The 27501-nt window shown below is 51.8% G+C and overlaps 1 protein-coding gene across 1 annotated transcript in view; it reads left to right on the top strand.

Annotated features, from left to right (window-relative positions):
- Jakmip3 (Janus kinase and microtubule interacting protein 3) overlaps positions 1 to 26330 on the top strand; it is a 131747-nt gene extending 105417 nt beyond the window's left edge. Inside the window, 10 exon segments of the mRNA XM_074078032.1 lie at positions 2280 to 2345; positions 3011 to 3079; positions 3164 to 3241; positions 7160 to 7363; positions 8475 to 8540; positions 10368 to 10409; positions 10939 to 11147; positions 11149 to 11194; positions 11196 to 11936; positions 24896 to 26330. Of these exon segments, the coding sequence (XP_073934133.1) occupies positions 2280 to 2345; positions 3011 to 3079; positions 3164 to 3241; positions 7160 to 7363; positions 8475 to 8540; positions 10368 to 10409; positions 10939 to 11147; positions 11149 to 11194; positions 11196 to 11474 (1059 nt within the window). The 3' untranslated portion in view covers positions 11475 to 11936; positions 24896 to 26330.
- Positions 26331 to 27501: the final 1171 nt, after the last annotated feature.

Below are 27501 nucleotides of genomic sequence, written 5' to 3'. Positions count from 1 at the left end.
TCCTGTCATTCACCCCTTCATCTGTCCTCTATTCTCCGTCCATCCATCCACCCATCCTCCATTTATCTATCCATTCATCTTATACCCTTCTTCCTCTATCATTCACTCCTCCATTATCTATCCATCCATCTGCACTCCATCCTCCATTCTCTATTTTTCACCCCAATCCATCTCCCATCCATCCATCCATCCTCCATTCACCCATCCTGTCTAGCATCCATCTACCTATTCACCCACCCACCCATCCATCTTCTGCCCTCTAGCTATCTTCCATCCACCCATCCATCTACCCGTCCTCCTTCCTCTATCATTCACTCCTCAGTTTATCCTCTATCCACCCATTCCATGCTCATTCATTCTCCCACCTCCTCTGTACAGGACCCAGTGCTGGCAGGAACCCTTACCTGCCCATCACCTGGAAAGCAGTGGAAAGAAGGGTCAGGAAAAGCGCCCCACAGGGAGGCTCTCCTAGCTGTGTCTTCCCCTTATCCAGATCTGATGACTCCATCATGGTCATAAGTGGAAGCAGCAACTCCACAACAGGGATGACTGTGGATGCAATGTATCTGGGCTCCAACCCTAAGCATCATGGGCTCCTGGGAGTTATATTGGATGCCCCCTGACTCACAGCTAGAGAAACTGAGGCCCAAGAAGGCACCTGCCTAGGGTCAGAGCTTATGTAATCAGGATGATAGTCCTGCCTGCTCCTGCTTCAGAGCTCCTCCTGGCCCTGTAGCTGTCCACTCAAGTGTGCCACTGTGTGACTGCTCTGGAGCCATACATGGCCTCTGAGGTCACTGTTACAGAGCACAGGAACAGAGGTTAGAGACTAGAGGGCACATGGCTAGGTCTAACACTGGCAGTTCCTGCCAATGGACTGAGGGGTGTCCCTTCAGGCCTGACTGTACAGTTGCTTCAGGGCAAGTTTTACAATGTACCTGGTGATCCAAGCACCACACTCCATAGAGCCTGCACCTGCAGGTCCCTTCCTGAAGCACAAAGGGGCCCAACTTGTGGGGAGGCGGGTGGCTGTCACCTTCACAGCCAGGAGCTTGCTAGTGCCATGGCTGCTGCCATGGGGTACCTGAAAACCAGAGCATCTCCCAACTGCCTCAGTGTCCTCAGGAGCTGAGGCCCAGAGGCCAATGCAGCATCTGGGCTGCCACACCCAAGCTGCAGGGGTGGGTCCCCTGGGGAAAGAAGAGCCAAGGCTTAGGTGCTGTGCAGAGGGCACTCTTTCAAGGCTCAAGCATGAGGATGGAACCACTAAGGGTTCCATGTGCCAGGTGGCACATCAAGAGGGACACTGAGGGCCCTGCAGCCTGTGCTGACCACATCTGAGTTTTGATCTCATTTCACGGAGTTCGGGTAGATTTCTTCCATCCCCAGAAGCAATTGCTTGACCTCTTCTACCCATCACCCTATGCACTGAGGCATCAGAGGTAAAGGCCGCCAGCTTCACAGCAGGAGGGCTGAAGAGCACTGGGCCTAGTGGATGAGGCTTCTGCCACCCCTGTCCCAGGGTACAGCCACCTGAGGGCAGAGCCACCCTTGGTGCCTGCAGCAATGGCCACCAGCTCTGACTTTGGAGGTGGGGGGATGGCAAGAGGCACCTGTCCATAGGGAAAAAATGGCAGGGACAGGTTTTCTGAGCAACCTGGTTTCAGATCAGGGAAGTTCTGGGGGTGTAGCAAGCACTTCAGTCTGTGCTCCTCATGCCTCACCACCCCCCCCATCCTGGTGTCCCGCAAATTGGCACCAGGCAGCCAGATCCCAATGTGTGGGAGTCAGGGTCCAAGCGTGCAAGTACCCTCATCATCAGGGGGGATTCATTTTGCTCCAAAACCAGACTTACCCTGCCCAGAAAGACCACCAGGGGTCTGTTGGGACAAAGCATGAATAAAACATGCAGAAAAAAGGCAAAGAATACCGGGGAATAGAACAATTTCAAGGCACTTATATTTGATCTTCCCTGTGGCTTTAAACAAAGACAGGGACAGGGACAGGACAGCAAAGGAGAGCATTTGTCTCTGAGATACAGTCAAAGCTGCCTGCTGGCCGAGTCCCTCACTGTTCCACTTAGACCTTCGAGGTTCCAGTAGAGAGAGGATGAAGTAGACAGTGCCTGGAATGGACAAGGTCAAGGCCAGAGGGTATCAGAGGTCCAGAGAGGGCATTTTAGCTGTAGCCCCAGCCCCTCTTGTGTCCGTCCATCTTCACTCCCCCCATACTGAAAGGTGCTGCCTCTGACTATACCTGTGTTCTGCTTTTGGGTGCAGAATCTGACCAATGAGGAGCAAGTGGTCGTCATACAAGCCAGGACAGTCCTGACCTTGGCTGAAAAGGTAACAGGGACCAAGCAGACAATGGGAAGAAGGCTGGGCTCAGCCCAGAGAAAATACAATTCCTGGGAGCAGGGATTATGGGACTTCTCTTGTCTGCTGGGGAAAACAGACACACACAGGTCAAGCCAACCCACCCTGCACCTCTGTAAAGAGCAGATTCAGCCAGACATTGCCCCAGCTTCCTCCCAGGGGAGGGAAACTGTGTGAAATCTGTAAAACCATCACCATTCCCTATTAGACCAGCTGAACCCCTCTCGGGGCACCACCCAACCTGCTCCTGGTCCTGCCCCAGCCCAGTCTTACCTGGCGGGCTGTTATCAGTGCACCTCCTCAGACCTCCAGCAGCAGGGGGTATTCCTGGCAAAGAGAAGTTTGCGGAGTCAGTCTACCCACCTCTCCTGGCAGAGATGTCTGCTCCTGCTGCACCCCAAACCAACAACTGCCTCTCCTGGGAGAGATGCGGGAAGGAGATGTCCTAGACACCTGGACACCTGGCCGCGCTGCCCACCCAGCCCCGTCTCCCTCCCCGACCCAGGCCTCCCTTGATCCTCTCCCAGGTTTTCTCTAAGGAACCAGGGCGGGGCGGGGGTGAGGGAAGATGGCACCAGTGCCTGTGTAGGTGACCCTAGAGCTCACTATTACCTGTTCACTCTCTCTCTGCCCAGTGGCTCCAGCGGATTGAAGAGACCGAGTGTGCCCTGCAGCGGAAGATGGTAGATCTGGAGAGTGAGAAGGTTGGTGGTGTCTCCCTGCCTCTTGCCACTGTCATTACTGGATCTGGACACCTGAGTCTGGGATCCCGACTTCTTGTGTTTCAGGAGTTGTTCAGTAAACAGAAGGGCTACCTGGATGAGGAGCTGGACTACAGGAAGCAGGCCTTGGACCAAGCTCACAAGGTAAGAGAAATGAGGCCAGGGATTTGCTCCCTCACCCAGTGGGTGTTGGGGACCTGTACAGATCTAGCCCCACAGAGCCCTGCCAGGAAGTGCCAAGACTCACTGGGTCTTACTCTCTGCCTTTCTTCTCCCCTCCACCTGAGGGCTCCCAATCTGAGTTCTGAGGATGTTTTATTACCCCATCAACAAACCAAGGCCTAAGTGGATATGTGAAAATAGAATTCATTGGAAAGTAGAGAGTTTGCAAATTAGTGCATTGCTGAAAGTTCCTAAGTGACATTGTTCTACCGGGACCCTGCTTTTGCTCATCCACCACTTGGAGAAATGCAAGTTTTACCTGTGCAGTGAGACTGGTTGCCCCTTGGGAAACCAGTGCTCCTGCTGATAAACCTAAAGGTAACGTCCCAATTTGGGGCAAATACTGAGAACCCAGAGGTGCTTTGTGAACACCTATATTAGCCTGTGTTCTGTTGCTGTAACAAAACATTAGAGGACCAGTAATGTATAAAGAAAAGAAGTTAATTAACTCAACATTTGGGAGGCTGAAAGTCCAGGAAGGGGTGGCCCCCTCTGCTGGGCGCTGCTGAGGGCCTCTGACTGCAAACCAACATGGTGGCATGGTGGAGTGTATGGGAGAGAAGTCACATGGTAAGACAGGAAGCCAGAGGGATCCAGGGGCCAACCTTGCTGTTTTTATAACACTTTCCCTGTCTCAGGAACTCACCTGAGTTCTGTGGGAGCTACATTAATTCCTCCCAACACAGCACCCCAGTGACCTCAACACCTCCCCACACTAGGCCCACCTCTTTGTGGTTCCACCACCTCAACACCATCATGCTAGGAACCAAATGTCCAACACATGGACTGCCCCCTTCTCCAGGGACACTCAAACCACATCCAAACCCTACAACACTTTTAGTGACACCATGCACCATTTCTCACTGATGTCAGCTTGGGAACATGAAAAGGGATTCCATTTGAACTTCTGTCAGCCTTCTGTTTCGGGAGGTGACAGAACTCAAATCAGCATTGCATCAAGTCCTAGAATTGGTGTGACCAAGGCACACAGCGCTCAGCTGGAGAGACTTCCCAGAGGAATAGAAGCACACACTTCCTGTCCAGCAGTTAGTTGCACCTATGTGTTAATGGCACCTTCTAGTGTGTGCCTCTGCCTCCCCCAACGGTGAAATCCTTAAAGGTAGAGAGCGTGCCATGTCACTCACTCAGGAAGAGCATCCAGTGGCCCGAGGAGTGACTGAAAGGAAGTGAGGAGGTTGGAGCCTGAAGCGCTGAGATTAACCTACTCAACTATGTGCCAGCCAGGAGACCTGAAGCCAGTGACTTCTTCCTTGTGTGAAATAGAGATGCCTCCTGGAACTGTTAGGAGAATCAAAGACTGATTCCAGCACAGAAACACAGCCAGAATCCTACATGATGCTAGGGCCTCCATGTGGCTTCTGCCTACTTTCTGCTCCTTTCTGAGGAGCTGAGGACATCCCTCAGCTGCTATGGCTGCCTGCCCCCTGGCAGAAGGTGTGGTATGCTATGGTTGGGATGAGTCTAAGGTCCTTCTAGGCTGAAAACTAGGTTTCTGAACTAGGTTCCCCTGTTAGGAGCTGCCTGGCATCCCTGATTTGAGCCTCAGTCCTTCTCCAGTTCAGTCACCATCACACCCCTGTGACTGCACTTGTGTCCCCACTGGACTCCCTGCCACATGAGGACACTACCAGGGAGTGTTCAGTCCCCGGTGTGATGGACAGACAAGTATTGCCACCAAGACATTCGCCTGGGCACCCAGCCCAGCAGGCAGGGCCCCAACCCTCATGTCTATGAGGGGCCCTGTTCAGCCATTGGAGCACAGGAGGGCTGGGAGGTATGAAAATGCTTGTTCCCAGGGCCCAGTTCAACCTGGGAGCTCTCAGAATAGTGATGGTGATGATGTGCTGGTGATGGTGACGATGGTGATGGTGGTGACGATGGTGATGGTGGTAATGGAGGTGATGAAGGTGGTGGTGATGGCGGTGATTGTAGCGGTGGTGGTGATGATGGTGACAGTGATGGTGATGATGACTGCCATTTTGTGGTGTGATCCTAGTTTTGCTGCCCGCTGTTTAGGCATGTCTGTCTTCACTGTACGACTAGCCTTTGCTATACTTTGTCTGACATGCTTGGGGGAAGCCCAGGATAATCCCAGGGTAAGCTTAGGTGAGCAGCAGTCTGTGGGTCCCTGGGACTTTCCTATACCACTGCTCCTTGAGTTTGCAGGAGGACGTCTGTATGTCAGATGGTGATGACATCTGCTTCAGGGTCACTGCTAGTGCAGATCGTGTCGCTGCAGGCGTGGCTGAGGCAGGCTGTGTGGCCATGTGGTCTCACTGAAGGCAGAGATGGTGATCTCATGACCGGGTAGTATCCTTGTCTGTAGAGAAGGTCCTAACAAAAGTGTCCACAAGCAGGTGTGTGCGGCACCTCTGTGATGTTAATTCTAATACTATACTCAACCACACTCATTTTGAAAGGCTGAGCCCAGGGGCTGGGGGATGGCCCAGTGGTTAGTGCTTGTCTAGCATGCCTGAGGCTCTGGATCCCATCACCAGCATCCATAAATGAAAAAATAACAAAGGCGTGGGTTCCTGGGCAGCTAAGCCCTTTTCCTTTGCGAAGTAGCTGCTGACGCTGCAGAGTGAGCACATTGTGACAGCTGGGACAGCTTATATTGTGGCTAGTCTGGAACTATGCAATGTGGCAGAGGCCCAAAAGGGTTTTTTTTCCCCCATTTCCTAAAATTTCTACTAATCCAAAAGGAGTTTCATGGTCATTTGGACTAAAGAGAGGAGAGCATCCTTTTCTGACTATGTTATGTTTTGGAGGGAAGAAAGGGCAGAAAGGCCCATCAAAATGAGAGTTTTGATGAGAATTTTGTTTTTCCAAAGATTGTGTCAAAATTTTTTCTAAAGAGAAAGTGTAAAAGTACTCCCAAGTCTGGTGTGGTGGCACACATCTGTAGTACCACATACTCAAAAAGAAAGACAACTACTGCTGACCAAGTTGGCACCCTGGGGTTTAGAAAAAATGTGATGGGCTGGACATGGTGGCTGAAGTCTATAATCCCAGCTACATGGGAGGCAGAGATTGGGAGGATTGCAGTTCAAGGCCAGCCCAGGCAAAAAGTTTGTAGACCCCATTTCAACCAATGGCTGAGTACAGGGGCACATGCCTGTCATTCCAGCTACATGGGGAAGTATAAATAAGAAGACTGTAGTCCAGGCCAGCCCAGATATAAAGCAAGACCCTATCTCAAAAATAACCATCACAAGAAAGGGCTGGGGGAGTGGCTCAAGTGGTAGAACATCGGCCAAGCAAGTGCAAGGCCCTGAGTTCAAATCCCACTATTGCCAAAAAGAAAAAAGACAGCTGTGTGACAGCTACTGAGTGTAACAAAGGCATCACCTCCTTCCTTCTGTGGAGGTCTTAGTCCTAAATTGGATTTTTGGAAAGAGGAAGGGGTGCCCTGGCTGAGATCTTTCCTGTCTTGTGGCTGTGATCTCAGGACCCACTCCAAGCCATGTCGCCTGTACTTCCAACTGTGACCTAGCACTGGGCCCCACCATTCAGAGCTCAGGCCTTCTCAGTCCTCTGCACCAGCCTGGACCAGTCCTTGCAGGCACTCTACCTAGTCAGCTCCTCTTCTTCTAGGGTCTTCTGCTGGATTAGGGAAGTGGGTCTGTGGATCTCCAGGTGCTTCCCTGAGAACCCCCAGGCACACTGTGGTCCCCCAAGTATTGTGCACCTCCTCCCCAGGTGGAAGGTGATTTGTCTCCCAGTTGGATTTCCTGCAAGAGGGGGTTGTTTAGCCTGGAGGAGGGAAGGCCCACTCCAAGGGAAGGGAGGACTAATGGGTCTCCCCTTGGCCCCCAGCACATCCTGGAGCTGGAGGCCATGCTTTATGATGCCCTGCAGCAGGAGGGTGGGGCCAAAGTGGCTGAACTGCTGTCGGAGGAGGAGCGTGAGAAGCTCAAGGTAGCTGTGGAGCAGTGGAAGCGCCAGGTCCTCAGTGAGCTGCGTGAGCGGGATGCACAGATCCTGCGGGAGCGGATGGAGCTGCTGCAACTGGCACAACAGGTGCTGGGAGGGAGGTGGAGCAGGGAGGGCTGGGCGGAAAGAGGGCCAGGTGGGCTTCCGAAGGCCTAGCCTTTCAATGGGCATACCTCCAGTGGCCACATCGCCAATGGCCATGCCTCTGTATGGCCAGTCCTTCTCTCAGCTCTCTTGCCAGACTGTCTGCCCCCTGCGACCACCACCACCACCACCACCACCATCCTCCTGGCTTCTAGGTTGTATTGCTGAGGGCTTTGGGCAGCAGTTCCCCCCATGTAGAACCTTTCCAGGTCTCCTCCCATGACACAAATCCTTGATGGTAAGGGCATTGTCTAGGGACAGAGCTGATGGGCCCAGACCCATTGGGCCTGCTTATTTCTAAAGGAAGGTGAGGAACCCTCGCAGGCTGGACAGCTTTGGTGTTTGTGACACCCCTCCACATGTGCCAGGTTTCCTGGAAGTGGCTTTTAGGGCTGTGTCCCATGCTCAAGCCCCCTAAGGGGAAAAGGCTCAGACTGCAGTTTCAGATAAGATTACGGTGAACACTGTATAGTTCACTGTGAGTTATCAGGCAAACCTCGGACAGCGGGCCTTGAGATTCTAGTACACACACTGCTAACCCCTCAGCTTGTTAGCCCACCCCCAAAGCCTGTGTGGTGTCCAGGGTGGTTGGAGTGAGGAGGCCAGCAGAAGCCCACTTGCTCAGCCAGATGGGCTATGGACAGCACTCAGTTGCTTCCAGGGCCCTCAGAAGGAAGGTTCTCCTTGTGGTTGGGCTGTGACTTCTGGCTGCCCTTTACTCTGCTGTAATGACTTTAGGAAGGACAGTGGGCTATTTCCTTGCAGTTCCCTGAGTGTCTAACATTAGGATTTCTGACTCAAAAGAGTCAGAAGGACACTATTCCCACCGCAGAGGTGTGGCTCTGGGAAAGGCTTCCACTGTCTTTGGAAGGAAGCAGCGACCTGGAGAGAGCTGTGTGCCCCTTGCCAGCCACAGGCCATGAGGCTGGACCAGCATGCCGGTGCTCTGTGCTATTTGTCCACCAAGTAAATGAGGGAAAATCTTAAAGACTTTTTTTGGTTGGTTTTCCAAATATTCTGATTATCGAAGACTTTCTTCTTTTTAACATCACAGAGAATTAAAGAGCTAGAAGAAAGAATAGAAACTCAGAAGAGACAAATAAAGGAACTGGAGGAAAAGGTAAACAAATAGTGTTTGGGGCTTGTTTTGTTAGTGAAGCTTATCAATAAAAGAGCACAGATAACTCCCACCCGAAGCCACCCAGCACTTGGCTCTGGGGAGTAAATAGACTTGTCCTGGATGCATCGCCATGAGGCTACCTTCCTGGAGCAGGGTGGGTTGAGCAGAAAGAGGTGGAGCTGTAGGGCACTGGGCCAGAGCCAGGAGCCCCTCCCATGACCCAGTCCTGTGGTCTTGCTTCACCTCAGTTTCCCATCTGGATCCATGTATGTTGGACCCTTTCAATGCATATGCCCTGGGTAGTGCAGACACATTTAACCCTCCAAGAGCACCAAGCATGCTGTTCTGAAAAGCAAGAGCAAGGTCCTGAAAGATTGGCTGGGGTCCTGAGAGCCACCATTGGGACAGTGGAGACCTCTCCCTTAGGCCTTACTGCACTGAAGTACGTGTGCTCAGGGTTCCCCCTCTGGATTCCTGACTGCAGGGCTGGGGTCACAGGCGTCTATCCCTCCTGATGACAGACTTGGTACTCGCTAGGCCAAAGTGAAGTGTACATGCCCGGAGAACCCTGACTCCCGCAGGACCAGTGTCCTTTCAGGGCAGCTCTTTCTCCTGTGAGATTTGGGGTTAGTTCAGGGGTTTGTGGGGTCAGAGTTTTTCTCAGTTCTTGTGATTGGTCCTGCCTGTGGGGCAGGTCTCATCAAAGTCAGTGAGTAAAGAGATCAGTGGGACCCACCTACTTGTCTCGTCCCTTCCAGAGACAGCAGGAGGTAGCATTTGGACAGGACACTGGTCAGCACGTTAGCCAGTCCTAGGAAGAGCCAGCTGTGCTCTCCCTGCCCTCTAGGAGAGGCAGTCCATCAGAAAGCGGTCCCCTTACAGCTGGCCGCTGCTCCTTCCCACTGCCCACCCCAGCCCTGCCCCACCCCTCCTCAGCGATGACATAAACTATCTACTGGGCACCGTGCTGCCACATATCCAGCAATCTTCGTGTAAATACACAAATCCACCATGAGGAACAAAACCTAGAGCCAAGCAGGGGACAACCTGAGAAATGAGGTCCCAGAGGAATTCCCACAGGCCATCCAAACACGTGGCAAAGTGTGCCAGGCCCCACGAGGCTGGGAGGCGACACAGTCTTAGGGCTCAAACCTTGAAGAGGTCAAAGCCTCCCCCAAGCTGAGTGTCTGTTTCATTTTGCACCTGAACCTGAGGTCACTTGCTTGTATTAAACATTAGAGTGATTTTAGGTTAGGAGTTTATTTTTGTCAGTTTAGCTAAGGTAGGGCTTTATTTCTAGGCAATCCTGGTGCCACCAAGTTTTCTCTGGTGTCCAGCTTGCCCTGACACCACCCCAAATAATGCTTCAGGTGTCAAACCTGTCCAGGGAGTGGATACAGTGTTTGGAGGGGACTGCAACCCATATCGTCAGAGCGCTATCTCCTGGCACCTGGGAAGCCCTTCCTCAAGGTTGTTCTTGTCTCTTTAGCCTGGAAGCACTCTCCCCACAGACGCCTGACCCCGAGAGGCTCAGCTCACCGTGCTGGCTGTGGGGCCCCGACGGCACCCACAGCCCTCTCAGGACAGTGCTTAATCCCTGACTGTCTCTCAGGGTAGCAGCACTGTCACCCCAGGCCCAGGACTGTCACAGCATCTCTCGCACATGTCCTGACCGCCTGCTTCTCCCTAGCCAGCCACTCTGTCTGTAATCTTATGTCATTTCTTGCCAGAGACACTACAAACTCTTTTTTCTTTCTCTTTCCTTCCGTTTTCCCATCCTCCCCTTTGCTTTTCAGTTTTTATTTTTGTTCTTGTTTTTCTCCCTAGCTTTCATTCTTTGGTCATAGCTGGTCTTGGCACCCTGACCTGGTGAGTACATCACAGGCTGGGGTTTCCTGTGAGGGTCCCACTCTTCTTTTGGGGAGATCATGGGGGCACTTGTGGGCTGGCAGCTCCCTGGGGCTTCCAGAGGGCTGAATAAAACCACAGCACCCTTCAGAGACCAGGAGCCCCTCCCTAGGGTTTGGACTCAGAGAAGCTTCTGCTCTCTGCCCCACTGGGGGCACAGGGCAAGAGAATTACATGCCTGCTTCTAGGCAGAACAGGAAGGTTGCTTTGTGATTTTCCTTTGTCCTCTGGGAGTCCCCCAGCACCAGTGTGGTCCTGTCCCCACACACTGGGCTCTCCCACAGTCACTGAATACACTAACACACAGGGCCTCTGCTCTGCCCACAGACCAAAGCCACAAGCTGTGCTTGGTCACTACCTTCCCGTCCATGTGTGACAAAATGGGTCCTTGGACTCACCCTCCATAGGGGCCCTTCCTGGGGAGCAGCGGTCACCTCCCAGGCAGCCCCTGTCCCTCTAACTCCTGTGCTCTGTGTCTGTTTTCTTCTAGCCCCTGGCAGAGTCAGACTGCTGTCCTCCAGTGGAACCAGAGAGCAGTGGGTGCCAGCAACAAAACCGAATGTTGCACCTCTTCCTCCCTGAAGGCCTGAGGAGCTGTGGGCTCTGTGCACATGCCCGGTGGAGGTCGAGGGGAAGGGGTGTTTTGGGCATCCCACTGTCCAATCAGGATGAGCCACAACTGGAACTGCTTTTGCTAACTGGCGCTTCTCTGGGAGAGACCTGGCCTTGGCTGCTGGACCCTGGGATCCCTCCTCCTGGACAGCAGCCTCCATCCCGATCATGGGGATGAGTGACGTTCCCTGCTGTGCAGGGGTGAGTGCTGCTCCTATGCTGGAGCCCTGGGACCACGCCTCTTGTTCCCAAGCAACTGTCAACACGCCTGGAAGAAGAGCTTCAGAAACAACACAGGCTTGCCCCAACGACAAGATGAACGCTGTGACCCCAGTGGTGACCTTCTTTGGGGGACTTGGGAGGGTTATGGGGGATGTCCCCTGTGACACCGTGGGTGCACACATGACACCGTGACTCACTCATAGGGGTCCTGAGTACTCACAGACAAATCCCTCACCTACCCTTGTTCTGTTATATTGTCATCTCCGTGGGGACAGATGAGAGTCATGGCCCCACTGGGGCATAAAGGCCAAAATCCCAACCCAAACTACTGTCCTGGAGCACAATAATGATGACCAGAGGAGGGATGGGAAGTGTGGTCAGGGATGTGAGATGAGTGTGCAGAACCCTGGGAAAGGAACCCCCACCTCAGAGAACATTGGCACAGGAGCAGCAAGGCCCCAGAAATCATGGCCACCTGGCCTGGAAGCCACTCAGCAGGCGGGCCAAACCTGAGAGCTGCAGACGGCCAAAAAATGGCCCTGTCTAGAGCCTTTGCACACGAGGAGCAGGGCCCAGGTGAGAAGAAGAGTAGAGCCTGTGGTTCTACGGATGTAAGAAAATGCAAGAAGGGAGCCCAAGTCCAGTGGCCTGCAGGTAGGTGACGATTCTCTCTGTTGGGGATGGCATTACATTCTTCCCAGTTTGGTGGCCCTTGTGCAGACTGATTCTGTTTTGCTGAATGTGCCCTTCAAGGTATGAATTGGGGAGGTGCTGGCTTCTGCATCTCTACCTCTGTTTTTTTGTGGGGGCACTGGAGTTTGAACTCAGGGCCTCACGCTACTAGGCAGGCACTATACCACTCGAGCCACCTTGCCAGCCCTGCATCTCCACCTCTAGATTCAGCCTGCACACATGCAACTCCCTCCTCATGCTCACCTGAACACCCAGGCACGTGTGAGCGTCCTCTGTGTGCTCCATGGCAGCCTCATTTCCACGCTGGGCCTGGCTATTTCTGCCAGGCTGCTGCAGCCCCATTCTGCTGCTAGCAGAACCTCCAACACGGGAGACATTCTACTTCCTTTCCTGGAGTGGCCTCCACCTGTGTCCTCACCCCACACTCAGCAGGGACTCCCCTGTACCCTGGGTACCCCTTGTGTTCCCACCAGACAGGAAGCCCTCCCTTGAGGTAATAGGGCTCCATCCGGCTGCATTCCCACTCTGCCAAGTTTAGAAATGCTACGATATAGTGAAGCAATGGTTTTTCCTTCCACTGTGCGCAAAATATGCATTTTAAATGCAGATTCACAGACAAAATGGCCTCCCTGGTCCCTAGCGCGAAGTGGGGAACTCAGTCTCCTCTAGCCCTGCCAGGGCCCGTGTGGCAAGAATGTGACTGAGAACAGACTTCCTGTAGACTCCTTGAGGCTTTCATCCTTTGGGTTTGGCTGATGGGCAGACCTCTGCCTGGGAGGGGGTGTGTCTCCCCAGATTCGGGTCCCCAGAGACCTGCTGCGTCAGATGTCAAGTCCCCTTAAGGAAGGGGCCCCCGCTTTGATGGGCAGCTGAGGTGGCTTGGCTGGAAGTCGGGCTCTGCAGTCATGACCTGCTCAGGAGCTGGCAGCAGCCTCCAGGGCATGGTGGTGAGGGCGCCTTTCCTGCCACTAACAGGCCAGGGCCTGGAGTTTGCCATGGAGCATGGTTGGGAGCCACTGCTGGGGTTCGGGGTGGGGGATCTGGGATACTCAGAGGCAGGGTCAGGAGCTGTGGGCAAGGAGCACCAAGGGAGCTGGTACACGCTCTGGCGTGGGGGAAACCGGCTCTCTTTCCACCTACGGGAAAAGAGGGATGGCCAGAGCAGTGGTGGGACTTGGGCTGAGCTTGCAGAACCACGGGGAAGGAGCCTGACCTCAGAGAATGCAGACGCAGCGGCGAGGCTCCCAGCCCCCACACCGAAGCACATCCTCCGGTGCACACGTCCCTCCTGCGCACGCAAGTGAGAATCCACGCCACTTGCCAGACTGGGCACTGAGCTTTGTGTGTCCGTCTGCTCTGTGCGTCTGTCCACTCTGGGGAGGCCCCCAGCAGAGAGAGGACCAGGATGTGACCAGGTGGTCTGCTCTGATCGTCTTTTTACAGGCAGGACTTCATGGATGAGGGTGTTTGAGGGCCACTATTTATGTGGCACTCATACATCCTGGTGGAGGGTGAGGAGGTGCTTCGGGGACACAGGTGGCTGTCCCCGTGGGTCACTCAGCAAGCTGTCTGCCTCCCCTCTTATGCCCCATCAAAAGGCCACAGGATCCTCCCCTCGGTGGGGCTGTCCAGGGGTTCCGGGACAGCCAGTGCTACTGTTCCAGAGAGGAACCTTGATGTGACAACCCCGGGAGGAGATTTTCAGACCTGCCTGTTCAGAAGGGAGATGGACACACTTTCTCTCTTTCTTGTGGCATTCTGAGAGGCACATCTTGCACGGAAGTGTGGGCTGCTCCCCTGGTACAGGGCAGTATGTGGTCCCTTTGTCCCCCGGCGAGCACAGGCACACCTTGACCAGAAAGCTCAGGCCGAGGCTTGCTCTAGAAGCTGAGATGCCACCTCGAGCCACATGGGGGCACTCCAACCCAGCAGGACTGAGCTGGGCGCTCAGTGGCCTTTCAGAACGTCCATAGGAAATGCCCTCAGAACGGTGTTGCCAGCTCCTGTTGCTTTTCTGCTTACTGGACAAAGACAGTCCCAATTCCAAATTGTCACATTCCTGGCTTCAAAGGTCACTCAGGTACGAATGGCAGTGAACACACGAGGTCACTTGCCTGTATCGAAACATGACACAAAGTCACCGGAGAGGCCCTCCAGCTCATGTTTTCTGTGGGTTGACACCATTCCAACCCCCCAGTGGGCCAGGCTGTGGCTCTGGGGCCTCACAGTGTGTGGCCTAGTGGACCCCTAGGGCTTGCAAAGTCACTCCATACCTTAAACCTGACTAGGTCTCAGATGGAGAGGAGCCAGGGCCAAGTGAGGAGGACTAGGAGAGTGGATAGGGCTCGGCCCCGTTGCAGGTGCTCCTTGCTGATCTCTAGGACCTGGACATTGATGGATGGCCTCCTTGTTCAGAGCCGTTTTGTGGGTCTGGTGACTCAGACTATCACCTATTCCCAAGGTGGAAGTGCTCAGGGTGGAAGAACCACACAGTCCTTAGGGAAGGACTACAGGAGGTCATGGACAGAGTGGAGGCAGGGTGGGTGGCTGTCTCTTGGCTTGGAGGCTGGCACACTAAAGAGCAGCCTTGGGGCCAGAGCCTCTCTGAGGTTGACTGGGTGACCCGGACACTATGCAGTAGAAAAACAATTCCAGCATCTCCAGTTAGCTTTTTCAAAAACTTATTATTTTGAAAAAAAATTTATAGTTAAAGTTACAAGAACAGTGTATAGGGGTTTCATGTACCTCTGTCACCATGAGGTACTCCAGACTCATCTTGTATTGTCCCTATGCCAGGCCTGGAATCCTCCCCGACTCCAAGGAGCACTGGCCTTTTGTTGGAAAATAGTGCTTAGAACCCAAGCTCTCTAGAGCCAGGAGAGGTGGCACATGCCTGTGGTCCCAGCTACTCAGGAAGCAGAAACAAGAGAATCACAGTCCAAGGTTGGCCTGAGCAAAAGTGCAAGACCCTATGTGAAAACAAACAAAAAGCAAAAGGATTGGGGGCATGGCTGAAGTGGTGTAGCAAGCACATGGCCCTGAGTTCAATACCCAGTAAGGAAAGAAAGAGAGAAGGAGGGAGGGAGGGAGAGAGAGGAAGGAAGAAAGGGAGGGAGGGAGGGAGGGAGGAAGGAAGGAAGATTTCTAGGTCTTGGTGTGCTTGTTGCTGTAGGGGTAACTTCATTTCTAGTTCCACTCACAGGGAGAGCTTGGAAATATATGTATGTGTACTTGCCTATGCATAGCCACACATCTGTGTTTGTCAATCTCCCTGCCCACATTTATCTAGCCATCCATCATCTGTTTGTCTGTTTATCTGTCTAGCTAGCTGTCTATCATCTATCCATATCTAACATCTATCTATCTAACCTATCATCCATTCTCTCTCTCTCTCTCTCTCTTTCACTCTCTCGTAAGACATTATGAATTCACTATGGTGCCTCCATTTACCAGCCAACAATGCAAAGTTTATTCCAGCCTTCCTCTTCCTAATTTCCAACATCATTTTGGATGGTGGTGGGATACTTGACTACCGTATATTTGCTTATTTGTTCAACTCTAGAGTACACACAAAGTCATTTCAGAATTGCTCAGCCATGTCCTGTACAGGCAAATTCACTAACCAGAGTATAGTATTTGTGTACAGTTCTTATTGTCCTTAGCTTTACGGTGTCCAGACAAAATGCTGTTGTCAAAACATCTTAGGTTAGTCCTTTTCTCGCCCATCTTCCCAGGGTGGCAAGGTCCCTTTGTCAGCTTGTGGTCTGCTCACCTCACTCACTGCTTTTTTTTTTTCTTCTTCTTCTTCTTTTGGCTTATCAATAGTAGAGTTTACTGTTGGTGGACGCTCTCTGATTCTACAGGAAACTGTCCAAAGCAGTTGTACATTTCTACCCCCACCAGCAATGCAGGCACTCCACATTCCTGCTGGTACTTGATACAGGCAGTCTTTTTTGGACTCGTTTTTTTTAATCCATTCTAATAATGTCTTTTTACTCTCATAAGAATATCTCGTGAAAAGCAGAACCTCTTAATTTTGATGAAGTCTTATTTATCGACTTTTTTAGTGGCTTGTGTTTCTTGGTATTGGAATGGAACAAAGAAAACGCTGCCTTGCTCCACATTTCCTCCCTTGTTTCCTTCTGGGATGTTATGGCTTTATCCCTTACATTTGGAATGTCCATCGTTCGTTTTGAGTGACTTTTTGCACATGGGGCACAGAGCAGTCCGAAGTTCATTTTTTCATGGATGTCCTTGTCTCCTGCCCCCATTCATTGTGAGGAGTCTTCCTCTTCGTGACTGATCCTTCTGCTTGGCTTCCCTTAGCCCCTGCTCTGCGGTCAACACGTCCTGGCTGGAATGTCCCCACTCTGTGTCGTGCACACTGGGAAGCAGCCAGAACAAGAGGGCTGCTGTGCTGGCGTCTTCCACACTGGCTGAGCCAGACTCTCTGGTCCCCGTTGATCCTGGGGGGGTGGGGCGGATCTCCAGGGACTGTTCCTGCTCCAGATCAGGGTCTGGAAACAGGCAGTGTGTTAGATTAACTGTCAACAGACTCAGATTTACAGCTCCTGACGAGTTGGTGCCTGAATGTCAATGAGTGAGACAGCTTTGCTCCTGAGTAGCCCTGGGCCCTAAACGATGGCTTCCTCATGATCTGTGAAACTCAGGGATAAGCCATTCTTGCTCAGAATAAATCCTTGTGCGCATGGAATAGGAGCTTTCATCTAAAAAATATCTACAATATTCCCCATCAAAATCCATCTTACTGAATTTGTGCATCTTATCTTTTTGAAAAGGAACAGAAGGTGGGCTATTAGTAATGGTTTTTCAAGCATACAAGCAGTCGGTCAAGGCTGTCCCCTCCCAGGACTATTGCTGAGCTTGGGGAAAGTCCCCTGGGCCCTCCTGGGTAGCATCCAGGTGCTGCCTGAGGGACAGTGGACTCTGCCCAGGTGGGTGGTTCTCTCAGATGTCGGGCACCAGCTTGGGCCCTGATCAGGAGCCCTGCAATGCCCAGTTTCATCCACCTGAGCTCCATCAGAAATGAGAACGAAGAGGGTTAAGCCTGAGGTCAGCTGAGACAGTATGACAGGTGTCATGCCCCCCTCACAACTGCCATGGTGGGCAACTGAATCTGTGTTTCAGAGTCAGTGGGCTGAGGGTGCCCTCGCCGGCCCCCCATTGTTCCTCATCACGGGAGTTTGCTTCCCATGAATTCCTGGTGCAGGGCTGCCCTGCCTGCTGCTGGTACCTGACACATGCTTGTCACTGGCCTGTATTTATGGCCTCTGTGGGTACACTACTTAAACCAACACTCACGTCTAACATGTGGCCCAGCCGGAACCTCCTCATCAGAGCCCTGTGGCAGACATGAGTGTTTCTAAAAGGCATGATTTTTAAGTCTTTCAAATTTTCATTAAAAAGACACCTTTTAGGAGTATTTTTGCACCTAATGTCACTGTGCTGAAGTTCACTCAGAGACACTGTCAGGTATCTGTGACTTCACTGCTGGGTATTGCCTCCCAGCCAGTGTACGTTCAGGCTCTGTGTGCCTTCGTCAGTGGTGTTTCCCGGCCATTCTTGTGGAAGCTCCTGATGGTAGCCACAAAGCATTTCTCCTGCATGCATGCTTGAGGCTGGAAACTAGGTCACAGGGCCATCAACATGCATCTTGAGACACTGGACCCTTTTCCAGTTCATCCCTTCCGGACTTTCACTTTTGCTCTTTGTTTATAATCTTTTTTTTTTTTTTTCCCTCAGCAAAGATGTTTCTCAAATGTCACCAAGTGATTTTGCACAAAAATCTCAGGCAGGAATTGAATAACTGGCACCCCTCCCCCCCCTCACTGATCTGTTTTCCAATTCATTCTTTTCAGCCAGGAGCTCACAGCCTGGGAACAGCTGTCTGCCCATCTATAATGGGGCCATCTTGGTCAAGGCAATAATGGATCCTTTCACTAGCATGACCGGGAGGCCATTAATAAGAGATGTCATTGCTAGAGAGGTTGGTGTCAGAGAAAGTAGCCAGGCATCCCCTGCTATGACTGTGAGCAGCTGCCTGCAATCCAGATAGGAAAAGAAGCCAAGAACCAACTGAAGGCAGGCAGAAAGTGTGTGGGCGTGCTTGGGGGGGGGGGTGGGGGATGTCCCCGTGTATTTGGCTGTGTGCACCTGCACAGGCATGCCATGCATTTGGTCTGTGCTTGTAGATCTGTGCGCACAGCTATGCATATGTGCACATATGTGGTCAGGCAGGGTCTGGGAGGCCAGACAGTGTACCCAGTATCCCCATGAGATTTCCTGCCCAGCCAGTGGGCATTGTCCCCATTTCAGAACAAGCCACCTGGTCTCTCTGGGTGGGATGGTGGTAACTGGCTTCTAATTCCCATCAGCCCATTAGCTGAAGTATGCATCCCTAGCCCCGGTTATTCGGGCTGAGATGAACTTGGTGGCATCCTGGGTACTCAGATGGTTGACAGGCAGGAGCACAGTCAGAGTCATGAGTGACACAGCCTTGCCCCATCCCCGCACTGTGAACAAAGCCCTGGAAGCTTCCAACCTGCCCCTAGGTCCCACAGACATGGCTCCTCACTCTGTCAGTCCTCCAGAGGCCAACATAGGTGGGAACAGAACAGTGCCCCATGTGCCGAACTGAGCAGCCATGGGAGGGTGGCAAAGGGGGACTGCGGTGTTGGTGGTGTGACACTGCTGCTGGTGCTCCACGGTCTCCAGTGAAGGGGCTGATGGTGTCATCCTAGGCTGTACCCAGCTGAGCCCTGTGCTCCTGGACTGGGACACACAGCCTTGTGCTGCCTTCCTCTGCAGCAGGGACATGAGAAAACAGAAGCTATAAGGGCAGCAGCTGTTTGGGCAAATGGGAGGAGGCTAGAAGCTGGAGGCTGGAGGCAGCCCATGGCTACCTGAGTACCATGCATGTGCACACCTTTCCCATAAGCCCAGGTCTGGGGCGTGCCCTTTTCTGTGAGACCCCGGCCCTCAGCTAAATAAACAAGACCTCTGTGCACCTCCAGTACATTCAGCACCAAGAACAAGCACCATTCTCTTCCTACAGATGTACGGTATCTCCCATTCTGCCGGGTGCCCTCCTCCCCTCATCTGCCTGCCCACAGGACCCCACCTCTTGCCTCCCACTCACCCCTGCTCACCTCCTCTCCTTACCCAGGACAGTTGTGTGGGACACAGCCCTCTCCACCTCTTCCCTCTCCAGGGCCTCCTGCCCAGGAGGACACACGCCTACTGCCACCCTGGAGGAGAAGGCAGAAGACAGGTTACCCTGGACTCCCAGGGGGACGTCTTGGGAGGAATTAATGGAGTAAGAGAAAGGTATACCTCCACTTCCCAGGCTGCAGGCCTGCCTTCTCCCAGACCCCAAGCCCCACTTGCCCAGCTCCCAGGGAAGCAGGCTGGGTTGAGAGATTGGGCCTGGGGAGGTGGAGCCCCCTGGCTTCCCACTCAAGGTTGTCTCCCAGAATCTTGAGTTAGGTCCTCAAAGCACCAAGATCAGTCTGTGTCAACAGCCAGTGTAGACACAGAAGGGTGGCCAGGCATGTTTCCTGGAGTGTCTAGCCTTGCCTGGCTGAGAGGGAATCATGAGTGGACTGGCGTGGCCCAGCCAGTGACCCTGGTTTAGTCAGGGTCCTCCAGAGAAACAGAGCACGTGGGAGATGTACAGCCACATACCAGAATGAGGTTTATCAAGGGTAGGGGACATGGTATCACATGCCTGTAATCCCAGCTACTCGGTAGGATCACAGTTTGAGGCCATCCCCGGGAAAAGTTAGCAAAACCCTATCTCAAAAACAAGCTGGTCATGGTGGTCATGTCTGTGGTCGCAGCAACTCAGGAGACAGAGGTGGGAGAATCAAGGTCTGAGGCTGGTCCAGGCAGAAAGCACAAGACCTTTATCTAAAAAGCAGACTTAAAAGCAAAGGACTGGCTTAAGTGATAGAGTACTTGCCTAGCAAGTGCAAGGCCCTGAGTTCAATCCCCAGTATCGCCAAACAAAAACTAAAACAAAAAAGCAGTAGTAGGTTCACATAATTCCGGAGGCTGAGAAGGCCCAGATATGCTGTCTGCAAACAGGAGCCAGGGGAGAGAGGAGTCAGGAGCAGTCTGGGCTCTGTTCTCAGGTCTGCAGGGCAGAGGGGGGTCTTTCAAAGGGGAATAACTTTCAAAGGGAGAATGAGTTGCAAAGGGAGAAGGATGGCTCAGAAGAGTCAGATGTGGAAACTTACAAAGCAGTGAGAGAGCCAGCCAGGGCAAAGGGATCAGACAGTGGTGTCTGCCGGCTGCGAAGCATCAAAGTCAGGATTGAGGCTGGGAGGGCAAGGCCCACTCCCGAGGACTCCATTTCAAAGGAAAGGCTCTCGGGTCCTTGAGAACATTTCAGCGCTAGCGAGAGCCACATCTGCAGTCTCCAGTCCTGCTTAGGAAGCTCTGGCAGGAGGCCAGGTGTCTGGAACCATTGGCACACTCTTGTGGGTAAGGGGCTGGAGTCCTGCTTCTGCTGCCGGAAGCTCAGGGAGCCATGGGAGCTGAGTCAGGCCTCCTAGCACAGGGGTTCAGATGCAGTCCCAGTTCCCAGGGGCTCCAGGTCCTGCTGTACTAGGTCACCAGGAAGACTGCTTCTTTCCCTGCCCTTTCTTCCTGACTCCAGGAGCCCTAGAATGCTAAGCAGGACATCCAAGGTACCTCCTGAGGGTCTGCCTGTCCCACTGCCACCCTTTCCCACCTGGGGACCTACTCCCATGGGGTATGGTCTCCAGAGGTACCAGCCTCACATGTGGGCTGGGTCCTCTGAATGGGGTGACTGACCCTCACCAGGACACAGCCCTCCCAGTGCCAGCTTAGGTACCCCCCACACACACTCTGAGGGCTCCCTTGGAGAACCATAGACTTCACTAGGGAGGTCTCTTTCACTGATCTGTGGTTTGTGAGGAGGTCACTTTGTATCTTGGCTAAAATGTCCTCTTTTCTCTGTTTAAATGTCTTAAAGTGGTATCTGATACGGTTCAACATCCTCAAGGCTCTCCCAGTAGTGTCTGTGGTCCTGATAGGCTTGTGGTTCTGAATCAGCCTGTGTTAGGTCATGGGAGGAACTTAGCAGCGGAGCCCATCTGCCTCTAACTCTCCCTTAGCCATGTAGCCATAACCCATATGACCTGTGTCCACATGGCCTCTGCTCAAAAACTCAATTCCTTGATGTATAGGTGGCTAGTGAGGTGCCTTTGTGTTAGGTGGGGCTCTCATGAGCACCAATGGGATGTGTGTGTTCATGAGCAAGAGAGAGGGAGAGAGAGAATGAGAAAGAATTATGAAAAATTGTCTCAGGCAGTTATGGAGACTGGGAAGGCCCAGGTTCTGAGGTCAACAAGCTAGACACTCAGAAGAGTCTGGGTTTTTGGAAAAGACCACTGTCCCAGTTCAAAGCAGGGAGCAGGAGCTCCCTCTTGCTCGGTCTTTGCATTCTCTTCAGGCCCCCAGTGTACTGGAGAGGCCACCACACTGGGGAGACCACCTGCTGGACTCAATCAGCTGATTCAATTGTTAGTTTCACCAGAAACACCCTCACAGCCAAATTCCTGGCCTATTCAACTTCAATTTCAACCTGAAATTAGCCATGGCTATGTGTAGGAGCCCCAGGGCCGCATCTTCACCTGCTATATGCCCTATAAAAGTGGCTGTCACCTTTATTATTCCTTACTAGGCAGCTGCAGAGTCAGCATCAGGAAGAGGGAGACCCAGGACAGAGCACGGTGTGACCATGGACCATCCTGGGATGGAAGATGCCAACCACACAGGTCCCCCTCCATGGGAGCTGGGGATGGGATGACCTCAAAGGTGACCCTAGCAGTGCTGGCACCTGACTGTACAGTTGATGGAAAGACCCCAAAGAGAGCTGAGGAGGAGGAGGAAGATAAGCTTCCACCTGGCAAGGCTGTCCACTCCATGATACTCCTCCAAGTCAGAGGGAGGAAGACCTCGGCTCTAAACAGGCTTTAGTGTTTCTGTTTGGTTTGAACAGACTTGTGTCCTGCTTTTAGCCCATTCTCCAGTGTCCTATAAGCTGGTAGGCCACATGTGAGGGGGTTATTTTGGGGGGTGCTGGGGCACAGAGTTTGGGGACCAAGACGAAGCTCTGGACTGCAGGGTTCCACCCCTCCCAAGGGGCTCCCCGCTTAGAAGCCTGAGCTCTGCTTGTCTCGTGCACATGTCTGGACCCCACGTGAAGCTGTGGGTCCTGAGCTTCTCCTGGCATCACCATCTGCAGTTGATTCTGAGCCAAGCCAAGCTCTGGGGGCCCCCGGGAAGGTGCTTGTCTCCCCTGCTAACAGCTTGCTGTTTCTCAGCAGCTGAGATCCCATGAAAATCCCCAATGAAAACACAGACGGCAGGGGCCGGCTCCTCTGGCTCTGTTTTGACATAAATCAGAGCACTGCTTCCTAATCCACATGCGCAATGCCGGTGGGTACCACTTCCACAGCCTCGGAGAGCCCCGGGTGCCTATGTGCCTGTTGGCTGGGCTCCCTGCTGCCCACATGGTCATGGTCCAACCAGACACTCACTGTCCTCCTGTCTTTGCTCTACTCATTTGGAATTGTGAACTGAGCTGGACTCATGGCTTTGGTCATCAGCTTCTTCCATACTTTATCACCATCCTCAGCCTCTCACACTCCAGAGAGAAGGTGGGGCTGTGGCTCCGATGCTCATCCTTGTCACTATGTCACGTTCCACAGGGCAGGCCAGGGTCTCCTAGGCTCTGCTGAACCATGCTTTGAGCTGGCCAGAGGCTCCCACCAGCACCATGTGCCCTGAGTGTCCTATAGTGGAAGCAGAATGTTCTGGGGTCCCCTAGACCATTCCCTTGCCTGGTGACTTACTGGATACACAGGACTCAGTGCATAGCACACAGTGGCTGAGATTCATTACAGCCTTGCCACTGGAATACAGCTGCATCTGCAAGGGGAGAGGACTCACATGGCTGGAGTACCGTGAGCCGGTCTCTGCCATCTCCCTCCCATGAGATGCACACAGAGCACACTCCCCCGGCAGTGAAACACAGCCACATCTGTGTGATGCTTATACCTGGGGAAGCCCACCTACCTGCGGAATTCAGGTCTTTTATTGGAGTAATCCAGTTGGACACCCCCTCCCTCCACCCACTTTTCCCTCGGGGGAAAGCAGGGCTTGTGGATGTCAGGTTGGTCCACAGTCTAGGCCTGTGCAACCTTATCACTTGGGGGATTTTTCAGGAGCTCAGTGTTCAGACGCCAGCCAGGGGTTTTCTTGTAGGCAGGCCCTTCTACAGATAGCAGCCTCAGGCTTCCTGTGCACAGGGGCATTTTTGAATGAAAAGTTGGGGGACTGAGCTAGCACTGGGTCAGGGGCTGCATGGGGCACAGAGGAGCACTGTGGACCACGGATACCAAGGTCAGACTCCTACTTACCCTGTACCCTGCGTGGCTTCAGTCTGCATGAGATCTTGGGCTGAGTGGGACTCTCAGGAAGTTGGGCCACTGTCAGGAGAGGGATGGAGAGAGAATGTCACATCCCCAGAAAAGCTGGGGCTGGAGTGAGTGGGGCAGAAGGGATTTGGGAAGACTGGAAACTTGGAAGCGGAATGATGCCTCTGTGTGCGTGCACTGTGTGTGTGGTGTGCATGAATGTGCCATGTGCATGCATGTGCATTGGGGGTGGGGGGTGTGCAATCATGGGTGAGGGCAGAAAGCCACCCATTCTGGAAACAGTGGAGTGAACCGAGTGAGTGAGTGAGTGAGTTAGGAAAGCAGGGTCAGACTTGGCTCCAGATGGCTCACTTGTCTCATCCCTTCAATTTGGGAGTGACGTTTTGTTTTCCATGAGGTTTCTATACCATGTTTGCCTGTGTGCAGTTCACACTCTGCAGTTGATTGCATGATTCAGACAGGTCGTGGCTTGGTGTGGGAAGGTTGGTAGGTAGGTCAGGACCCTTGATTCTGGCAGCTTTGAAGTGTCACTTTGGGAAATCCCTTTTCTTTTTCTTTCTATCCTTTTTTTCTTTGTCTTTTATTTTTTGTTTTGTTTTACTTACTATATTGCTCCAACTTACAATCCTCCTGCTTCAGCCTATTGAGGGCTGAGATTACAGCCATGTGCCACCACGCTCGGCTTCCCCTGTCTTTTTTTAATGCTCTAGCAATAGATGATTCAATGACAACTTACTTAGAAATGAACCAGATTTAGAAATGAACAGAGCAGTGTGTTGTTTTAATTGCAGCAGCAATTTCAACGGTAATGATGCAGAAGTCAGCGTATGTGTAAGGTGACTACGTTTGTTTTTCATTCTATATGAGACGAATGTCCTCTTGCTTAGATGTTACTGCCTGTGTCCCTGAGGTTTGCCCCTGCATGCCCTCCCCGGTTCCTCCTCTCCTCTTCCCCCACTGCTATGCCAGAGGCTGATCCAGGTCATTCTCCTTGTTAAAAAGAACCTTAGCAGCTACTTTATACCTTGTTTCTAAGTGTTAAAAATTGCAAGGGTAATAAGAAGAAATTAGCACCAAGTGGAGGCTTTCTAAGTGATGAGAAAAAACGGGAATTGGGTAGAAATATGGGCTGCTGCCATGGGCACTGTGGGAAGGGACAAGGCCACTGCAAATGGCTTCATGAGAAACACAGACTGACCTCTGTGAGCACAGGATCTCCTCGGAGGGCTTTAAACATCCATCCAACTGGATCCGGTGCCATGCTGCAGCTGCAGTGCTGCAGTCTAGTGCCCTGCAATGGATACTCCACTGTCCACGCGTAAAGTCAGCCTGGTGCTTCTCCTGGCCCTTGAGTGTTGCCTCGTGGCATGCACATCCCATGTGCATCTCAGATGTGATGCACTAAGGTACTTGTTCCCACTCTTTTTTCAGAGAGAAAACCGTGCACTGAAGAAGGCAGGCTTAAGTGTGATTTCCATTCCTGTTGGATGACCCCCATCCACAACCCAGGAAAGGTCTTCCTGTGCTTGGACAAGCCCGGCTGCCTGATGAGATGGTTCTTCTGTCATCATCACATCCGTGGTGGTCTAAGGTTGTCGCCCTCAGTGCTGAAGTTAGAGGCATGTGCGAGCATGTGCACGTGTTCATGCGTGCGTTTGCTCATCCAGAGGACAACGTGTGGATTTGAGCCCTTTGATGCAATGGGTGGTGAGCTATGCAGCCAAGTGTGAGTGTAACATACAACAGGGTATTTTTAAAAAGCCGTGTAGCTGGAGGCAAGAGTGAGCACATTGTCTGGAAGCATTAGGTTCCTTTTATATTTGTGTCAGAAGAAATGTTCCACTCTGGTGCAGATGACAGAGTGGTAGTGAGTCAGGCATGGTTCCTTAGGAAGAAATTAGGGGAAAGCTTATAGAATCCGACAGATCTGCCTTTTCTTCAGTGGATGCAGAATTTCTGCTCGGAAATGCCCTATTAACTGCACTTGTCCAAGAAGGACCCATCCCTTTCTGTCGTCATTCAAGCCATGGTTCCTGATGTACATGGACAAGGTCCTGGCCCAGTCAGTGCCTCCCTAGCTGAACCTGACATCCAGTTTTGTCTCAAGTCTGAAATCTCATTTAGTCTTCGGTGCATAGCTTTGTCTCACTTAAATGACTGCATCGTCTTCTTGGCACAAATATTGTTCAGAACTGAATGGCAAACAATACCCTGTATTAATAAACGCTGCCACAGAGCAATAGATGAACCACCGGGTCAAAGTCTGATGGACTCTGCAAGGCAAGCACACACAAACGTGACGTAACTCCACATGGCTCTCTGCCCACCAGGTCATCTCTGTGGAAACCCGACCAGCTCCAACATGAATTTGCATGAGAACAGCAGCTGATAGGATCCAAAGGTGGCATTTGGGGATCCCCTCACCCCGATTCACATTCCCTTGGCTTAGCTGCATCATCATGATTTTGCAGGTTGTGTGTGTCTGGAGTACTTCATGCGTCACCCCCACCCATCCCAGGTACTCTAAATCACAGTTCTGTATTTTTTTTTAAAGATAAACTAACAGGGAAGAGAAGCATGTAAATATGTACCAATGCTTATGAAGTCGTTATTGCTTATATGTAAAAAGTACAGACGTAGACAGGAGAATGGCTCAGTGAATGTTTTAAACAATATTCTATGAACCAAACTGTATTCTCACCCCTGGCATATTGCTGAAAGCACGTGTTTAGTTGGGACATCATTCTTTTTAGATATCATTGTTTTCATTCCTGTGTCATAGACACTGTCTTTTCACCTGATTACGAAGTCAGAACTGGGCTTTTGCCAAAAAAAAAAAAAAAAAAAAAGCAAATATGAGCATTTATCACTGATTCTTGTTAGCCAGTGCACCTGAAGGGTTCAAGCGCTTTTAAGGAAGGTGCGTTTTCTAAATCCCAGGTGTACCTTTTATTCCAAACAGTGGGCTGGACTGGATTTCCTCGAGCATTTGGGTTCTTGCTGCTAGCTCCTCAAACGGGAAATCCGTGCGTGAAGGCACCGCCCTGGTGAAGCAAGAGGAGGGACCCTGCAGTGCTGCTAAGAGTGTGTACTGTGATTGAGGCACAATCCTTCGTTGTATGTAGACAACACTGCATTAGCAGTTATCAACATGGTCACTCTGTGTACAATGCAGAACAACAGAGTGTTTTTGTTTATCTAAGCTAGAAATCCATGTAAACTGTAGAGTCCTTTGTGGACGCCCATGGTGTCTGCCTTGTTTCTGTGCTCTAGAGTTCCAGTTGCTGACGGCCTATGGCTCAAGTCTCTGGCAGAATCTGTACCTTCAGGAAACCCGAGTGCCTTATGAGTCTTGTGAACACCAACTAGGAGTCAGGAGGGAGGGGCGCAGGGCGAGAGAATGGCTTTGAGGCATTGATAGTTAATTAGTGCTTACCATCACTCTGTCATTGAAACCTTACAGTGAGTTGTGTGTTTTAACACAGTGATGGATTTAAGTTTAGGCTCAGGAAAATCATATTGTGAATATGTATCACAGCATATATTTGTTTACTGTATCTTTTTTAGAAAGCTTTATTGTAAATTTATGCAAAAAGGAGAACTTGTTTTCTCATGGCAAAGCGCCAGGCAGTATTTGTGTTCTCTGAAACACTTCTTTAATAACCATATCCTAAACATGTGATCTCTGCTCAGTGCTAAACAGTATTCACAGACCTAAACTAGGTTTGTATGGTGATCAATTGATAAATTTTACACATATTTTTGTATTGTGGTTCCTATGACATATACCAGAGACTTTTTACTCCTTTGTAAATTGTTGTACAGTTTTAATAAAAATTGTTTTAAAACTTAGATGAAAGCCCCCTCCCTACTCTGTGTGTTATTAAAACTTGAATTTATGAGCCATCTTAGCCATTTCTATATTCATTCGTTAAACAGCAGTGCCTCTTTCCACACCAGAAAGGGAATCTGGGCCTTCCACCCACTGGGGAGGGGGGCCATGCCTCATTTGCAGCCTCATTCCCAGCCATCTAAAA

The sequence above is a fragment of the Castor canadensis genome, chromosome 7, assembly GCF_047511655.1.
Source record: "Castor canadensis chromosome 7, mCasCan1.hap1v2, whole genome shotgun sequence".
Taxonomy (NCBI): Eukaryota; Metazoa; Chordata; class Mammalia; order Rodentia; family Castoridae; genus Castor; species Castor canadensis.
The sequence above is the reverse complement of the archived record's forward strand: the minus strand, read 5'-3'. Positions and strand labels throughout refer to the sequence as shown.